This window comes from Biomphalaria glabrata, chromosome 1 (genome assembly GCF_947242115.1).
Source record: "Biomphalaria glabrata chromosome 1, xgBioGlab47.1, whole genome shotgun sequence".
Taxonomy (NCBI): Eukaryota; Metazoa; Mollusca; class Gastropoda; family Planorbidae; genus Biomphalaria; species Biomphalaria glabrata.
Window position 1 is genome coordinate 71,521,578 of NC_074711.1, and position 7,788 is coordinate 71,529,365.

General features: G+C 31.4%; 1 protein-coding gene across 2 annotated transcripts in view; it reads left to right on the forward strand.

Annotated features, from left to right (window-relative positions):
- Positions 1 to 6,968, forward strand: part of LOC106073686 (laminin subunit alpha-like) — a 52,693-nt gene extending 45,725 nt beyond the window's left edge. For both annotated transcript variants that reach the window (XM_056012323.1, XM_056012332.1), the window contains 7 exons: positions 137 to 325; positions 2,641 to 2,723; positions 2,917 to 3,005; positions 3,501 to 3,631; positions 3,950 to 4,088; positions 4,977 to 5,069; positions 5,452 to 6,968. In XM_056012323.1, coding sequence (XP_055868298.1) covers positions 137 to 325; positions 2,641 to 2,723; positions 2,917 to 3,005; positions 3,501 to 3,631; positions 3,950 to 4,088; positions 4,977 to 5,069; positions 5,452 to 5,609 — 882 coding nt within the window. In that variant the 3' untranslated portion in view covers positions 5,610 to 6,968. The remainder of the gene's footprint in view (positions 1 to 136; positions 326 to 2,640; positions 2,724 to 2,916; positions 3,006 to 3,500; positions 3,632 to 3,949; positions 4,089 to 4,976; positions 5,070 to 5,451) is intronic.
- Positions 6,969 to 7,788: the final 820 nt, after the last annotated feature.

Here is a 7,788-nt window from a genome sequence, read left to right on the forward strand (position 1 = left end):
TTTCACTTTGAAATATTCATAAAAATATTAGCATCATTTGCCTAAGTGAATGCACGTTAAAGGATGAAACTTAAAAAGTGAAACTCAAACATTATATTACATTTTCTATATATCTCTCTCTCTATTTTGTTGATAGATCTCCATTCTGCGCATCAATGATTATATTGCAATAAAGAATGACCTAGACAATGACTACCAGAACACTAAACTTAGCCCCAACATCACAACACAGTTTCCTGTTCCAAATACAAACAAAGTGTATCTAGGTGGACTGGGTGTCTATGATCTCAGCACATCACCTTTGCCACAGGTTTTCCATGCACAGGTAAGAACCTTTTTTAGTATATTAAAACATTGGGTAATACATTTAAGAACAAACTATCTAATGAAGTGTATGCAATATCAATATAACTTATCTCAGCTTTCCAAATTTATCTTTGCCATAAGACAGGGTGGTCACTAGAAAATTTGTCAAACAGCTTTCATTTTACAAAGAATAACTTTTACAAAGTTTTTTAAAGGTAATGTTTAACTTATACTCATAGATGCTCAAAATGTCATCCATGCACTTCAAAGCAGTGTCTAGAAATCCAAACTCATGTAGTGTTTTCAAGGGTAACTTGTGAAATATTGTTCCAAGCTCTTCCCAAGCACGTTTTTAAATGATTACTAGAGTTTATGTCATGTCCACAATTTTGAAGCTCTGTTAATAACAAGCTCTAAACACTATAATTCCATGACATTAAAGAAATGAGTAAACTCGCATTTTATTCATAATCTCAGATTTTCTGCTGTTCAAGCAACCAACCTGTATATTTCATTGGCATCTCTCATATTCTCAATTTTGTCTTAAATCCCAGAATCTGAAATCTTAATACTGAAAAAGATTTACAGGCAAAGAAGTCCTTTCCTTTTTTTGCAAGTCCAAATGACTTCTTTTTCTTAAACATTTTTTCTTTTGTATTAAGATTGCAGATTCTTGGATTTAAATCTGTAATCAATAGAAGTAAATTATGCTTGGGCGAGATCTCCAAAACAGCCTATAATTTAGAAAGAATTCCTCATTCTACATGTTTTCTGAAAAATTTTGAAATAAAGCATACTTACAAAAAGTATTCATTAATTGATAGCTGTCAGGTCTTTGTTGAATGAAATTATTAATTATTAATGTGTGTAGGTATTAAAATTAAATTGAATTGTAAATGTGTTTGTTATATTATAATTTCGTGACAAATTTTAATATTTTAGGCCCAAGTTCAGCCCGACAGTCACATCATACACACCCAGTTATACATAAACCAATAAATGATGTGTATGACGATTTAAATAAAATTATGAATCTAATCTAATTATATTTCTACAATGAAAATGATATATGATCAAAAATAATGATAAAGAAAATATAAATGCATATAGATCCAATATGATGTGAAAATTCAGTAATTGTAATAGTATTACAATAAATATTTAATTAGTATTTTAAAAAATAATATTGTCAACACAGTGACAATCTTTCAGAACTACAACTGGCAATACACGTAAATCTACATTCTAGCCAAGATACTGTTCACCGACGATCCATAAGTAAATGTTTATAGTACCATCAAAAACTTCCAACTTCACAAAAACCCGCAAACTGGAGTCTGGAACCTCAGACTTGTAAATCAAACTTGAAACATCAGACAGAAAACCTGAGATGAAAACTTCAGTCCTGTAACCTAAAACTGAGACTTGTGATTTCACCACCGAAACCTGAGACTGAAACTGAGTCTGAAACTTGACACTGAGACCTTATAAAAAGATAAAGAACAGATTCTTCTAATCTATATACAAAATACGAATACAATCGAATCCAAATAAAAATTAACTATACAATATGAAATAAAACTCACCCTAAACAGGGGTCAAAATAATCCAAGAATATATAACAGGGTCAATGATAAGGCTATCCAGTAATGAAGACACACTTATAATTCAGGAGCTCCAAAGATATACAGATTGGCTCTACAGTTTAAGATGGAGAGAAAGAACCAAACAATCTACGACAAAAGTCTACTGCATCATAAAAACATTTTGACGAAGCAACAAGGGGAGATTAGTTAGTCCACAAGAAAAATAAAATAGCACAAATGACATCATCACCTATTGATGAAATCGGCGCTATTGGAATGTGAACCAATTTTATATACAACTAATTCAATAGGTGCAACAATAGCCACTTTATATAAGTATTAGTGATTTTCTTAGCACAACATGAGGAGATTTCCATTTTGATGGTATCATCTGGTATACATTCCCTTACATTTATTTCCCCTAAGCCTATTTTCAGCATACATATACCAGTTCTGGCATTCTTGCATTCTTTTACCAATCAACTTCTGCTTCCATGCTAAAATTTGTATAAATAAAAACACAAAAGATGTGATGCCATACACCATCATATCACCAGTTACCTGGAATTCATTTTTCTGGTGTCCTTTTGGGTTTTTTTGTTTTGTTTTGTTTTTTTGTTTTTAAATAATTGAATTGTTAGCCTGAAAACTTAGGCTAACACCTCTTATTATTCCTGTCTTGTGGCAAACAGTATTTTTGACAGATAGACTACTAATAGAATAATTTGTTTCTAATTTTATTTTTCAGCCAGAGAAAGTTATGTTTGCTGGAGCTGTTTATTCTGTTAAAGTTTCAAGAACCCTTACAGACAATTTCTACCTAAAAATTGAGTAATGATTGCAAAATATATAAATATATACTCTTACTATGTAGATTTGTTTAAAAATTGAGAATATTTAGTCTTGAATCCTGAGTGTATTTAATACCTTTTTATATTAGCTGTATGTTAATACATTGCTTTTATGTTACGTTTGGTTTCTTTTGAAGTTTATTCAACCTCATCTGTTTTATTGTTTTCCTTAGCACATTAAACAGAACACAGTTTCCAGCAGTTCCTAGCAAAGTTTCTTATGGCGTGACTCTGTCTGGTGTCAATTCTTACTTAGGATTAGGTAGGATGACCAAAGATTAGATTGATCTATACCTAATAATCATGTATAAATTCTATATCAGTGTTTACTTACATTTGTATTTTTACTTCAAATGATTATTTTCAATATCACTTAAAATAATATATATGTCATGTATTTAACACATCTTCCATGTCACTGAACATAATCTAAGATGTATAAATTACTGTATATGATTAGAATATTGATTTCAACAAGGGACATAAGCTATGCTCTAAATATAGTCAAAATAAGCAAGAGTTATTTGAATTTCTATTTACATATTCTTTAAAACTCATAACAACTTCCTTGAATGTAGCTTTACAAAATGAAAACAAATAACTTTTCCAGAAACAAGATTCAACAAAAACAACTTCTATATTTATTGATTTTCATAAACTATTTTAGACCTTATAATGGTTCTATATTATAATAATGACAAATATATTTTCATTCCATTTACATAAATCAGGCTTTTCCACTCCTGCTTATTTGCAGGTCTAGTATCAACTCTGGGGAATTTTTCAATAACACTACGTTTAAGTACAACCTCAAGCTCTGGATTACTATTTGTATTACAAGTTACATCCTCTACATATTATGTTGCTTTGGACTGGAGTAATAATCAGGTTGTTTAAATAGCAAATTTACTGGAAAAATTAAGTCTAAAAGTGAAAACAAGAATTTTGATACCTTCTTTAAATTGGATGGCATTATTTGAAATAGCTTTTGTGTTCTTTTGGATAGTTTATTTTCTGTTTTAAATTTATTTTTTTAGCTATTTGAAATTAAAGATTAGGTATACTGACTTTAAAAAGATGAAATTAATTACATATTTGACTATGCCTACCTTTTTTTAAAAATTTTTGCTGAGTAAAGTTTGAAATGTTTGATTAAACTTTTAGATATTGACTCAAAACTATTTTTTTCTGTTCTAATTTCATTAGCTTAATTTTTACCTGGCACCAAGTTTCCAAGGTTTTGTTGATCCGTTAGTAATCCCATTAGATTCTACAGCCAATGTATGTGATGGTAATATGCATGATGTCAGCCTACAACTGGACACTAACTCAGTGACTCTATCAGGTAAATCTACTTAGCATAGCCCCTTTATAGAGACTATATATAATCTAATTTAAAAGCAATTCACCTCTAAAAACAAGCTTTTCATTACTTGTTTATTTTATATGACCATATTAACTTACCTTTACCTAGTCCCTTAGTCATCGGGCACCATGCAAGATTTGTCGACCGTCTTTCTCCATTCCTCTGTCTTTTGCCTTAGTTAGAACCTCTTTCAATGACAGGCCCATCCATTTTTTATGTTGCTTTCTCTGTCCACTTCTTCTTCTTTTTCCTGGTACTGTTCCCTGAAGGAAGGTTTTCGAGCACCCCGAAGATCTTGTAATATGGCCATAGATTTTTAGTTTACAGGTTATCATAGAGTCCAATCGCTGCATTAACCCTGTCTCTATAATCGCCTGGTTTGTGATGCGGTCTTTGAATGGGATACCTAGAATCCTTCTGTAGCATCTCAAGTCCATTGCTAGGATCCTCCTCTCTAGCTCTGCAGTCAGCATCCATGACTCACATATAATATGCTGCGGAAGTCTTGTCAATGCTCATTACCAAGTCAGCTAGTTCTTCTTCTCTGCCTGCTAGGCCATCAATGTCATCTGCCAAGCGCAAGTTAGTAATCCTTCTTCCTGCAATGCTTACAGTACCTTCATAACCCTCGATAGCATCTTCCATTATTCTTTCAAGGAAGATATTGAAAAGTGTAGGTGAAAGTAGGCAGCCTTGTCTTACTCCAACTGTGGTTTTGAACCAGTTCCCCAATATTATTGTTGAAATACACAGCACTGGTGGCATCCTTGTATGGATAATTTTAATTCTGTTTTTATTTATATTGTACTTTTCCATATGACCATATATGTATACATTTTTTAAATGGAATTTATCTTTGATGTACAGTTGATAGTGTTTTGAAGTCTAAGATGAACATACCAGCAAGTCATGCACTTCAACCAATGACCAATGCAACTTTATTTGTTGGAGGATTAAAAGGTATAAACTCAGTATTCTTTTATTTTTTATAAGTCTATAAAGGTTGTTTGTGTGTTTGTATTAGATTGTCCCCAATGGAAATGGAAACTTAAGATCTTGTTTACATGAGCTTAATATCATCTTGTAAAATAGTTAAATAATACAGTCAATATAAATTTTTATAATACTAGAAATCTATATAAATAATTCTTTGATATATTGTTTTATCATACAAAAATAAAACTGAAATGTATTTGCATAGTCCTGGAGATGTAATTCAGAATAGTCATTCAGTTGTAAAAATAATAGCCAATCAAACTTTTTTTTTACTTTTGATTCTTTTTGTATCATTTGCTGTTTTTGCTTCTCATTATAACATGAAATTGTTTCACCCTAATTTTAGATTCATCTTTAACATTACCTCCAAGTCTATCAAAAGCAAGTTTGTCAGCTTGTGTGCAGTCAGTCATCTTAACTAGAACAGAGACAACAGCTCTATATGATCCTACCCAGTATGCTGCCTCTAGCTCTGGAACATCCTATGGTTGCCCATATATATAACAGGAATATCTGCAATGATGAAAGTTGTTGCTGGCTTATCTTTTTTATTATTAAAAAACTTATTTTTTGCTCATCAAAAAGTATTTTTAAAGCTTTTTTATTTTATTTAACTTGTAATTTACTCCATGAATTAAATTTCATGTATCCATATTGTAATAACTTAAGTGAGACGACTCAACGAGACAAGGATGTTTATTCACAGGAAATCACAAATACATAATAACATCTTCCTTTAGCACAATCTCTTCACTTCGGCTCTAGACTTGGGCGGAAATACTTTTTTTCTCTAATGTCAACATCCTTCCTAGTCTAGTCACTAATATTGCGCAACTTCTGCACTATCTTGGATAGTGGTGTACATAATGGTGGTGTACATGGCAGTGGTATAACAATATAATCAAGCATCTCTATTACAACTTTGGTCATAATGACAATGAAAGTGGTCTAGAACAGCATTTCTCAAATAGTAGGGCACGCCCTCTTTGGGAGAGGGGGTAGCTTGACATGCTGAAAAAAGACAAAAAAAGTCTGTTGTATTTACACTGTATCCTTAAAATCCATATTTGAGCAGTAAAAATAACATGATTACATATTTAAAATCCCTTGATATGGGGTCGCATCACTTGTAAAAGTTTTAAAAACTCTTGTCTGGAACATTGCCTTAACAAAACTTTAATTTAAAAAATTAAGTAAAAAAGCCTATCATTATTAAACTGTCTTTTTTTTTATTAAATAAGCCTGTGTAATATAAAAATTAAAAACACTTATAATAATTTTTCTAAAAAAGGGAAATTATACATTAATTTAAGCTAGTAGTGAAGTCTTGCAAAGCTCAAAAATATAATGTCAATATTTGGTCTGTTTACTCATATGCTTTGTATGTACTTACATATAAAATCAAGCTTTAACAAATGTTTTTATAATTGGAATGAAAGAATTCACATCAAATGTTACAATGTGTAGCATTATTTGTTGTTTTGAACAAGACCTAGATTACCATATATTTTCAAAAGAAATACACTGTTTGATGTAAGTAATTATGGCAATGATAAACTTTGAATTTTAAAAAATTAAATATATTCTTTAAAAAAAAATGACAACTCTTGATAACATTGTCACTGAACAGAATGATAGAAATTTGTGTTGAAAGATGCGTTTCAATAATATATATTTTATGAAGTGGGTTGTTGTATTGTGAATTGGATGTACTTTTACATATCAGTGCAATTTAAGTGACTAGCAGTGCCAGTACACACACACACATATGTATATCCCTCTTCTGATACTTTATGTTGATTACTCTGTTATAGCTCCAAACAGCTAGCACAACTAACCCTATGTAGGTTTATTAGCCCATTATTTCCTTAAGTTTAACTTGAAATAAACTTGAACAAACTTCTTTTAAAAACAAAACTGAATTTAGTTTCTAATAAATAGCTTTTAACTTCATATACAAATACATGTAAAAACACACATTTTGAACAATTGAAACAAAATATAAATCTATAAATCACTTTTAAAAAATATGCATCTTTTTGTCTTGTTCTTCCTTTTCAACACTCCCAATCATTGACTTGAACTATGACAGACCACTTCATGGTTTCATCATAATAAAAAAAATCCTACTCAACCAAAAACATACGCTCTGTTACTTATGGTTACACCACTAGCGAGCAAGGCTAATGGACATCAGTACTGGAGAGGAAAAAAATGACAATAGTCAAAAGTTTTAAAATACCTCGAAGCTATAGTTTGAAAAGAAAGAATAAAATCTGAACCATTGGCCAAACTTGCTGTTGCGAAGCTCGAGACTAATGAAAAGACAGAGGAATAGCCCTCGGCTCTTTGGTCATGGTGACATTCTTGTATGCTTTCAAATCTAAGACGCTAATTGAAGAATTCTAGCCATTAAGGAACTGATCGAGGTGCTATACCTCTAGAATAATCCTAGGTATCACCTAAAAAGTCCGCACCGCAAATGAGGAAATTCGAATCAGTACCATAATAGAAATTGGGCTCGTGGATGGCCTACTGACCAGTCAAGTTAAACTAAAACGGTACGGCTATATCACGACGTCCTTGGGACACCCAAAGTCCTTCCTACAGGGAACAGTACCATGGAAAAGAAGTAGAGGCAGACAGAGAAAGCGATGGGAAAACAATATCAAAGGATAGATGT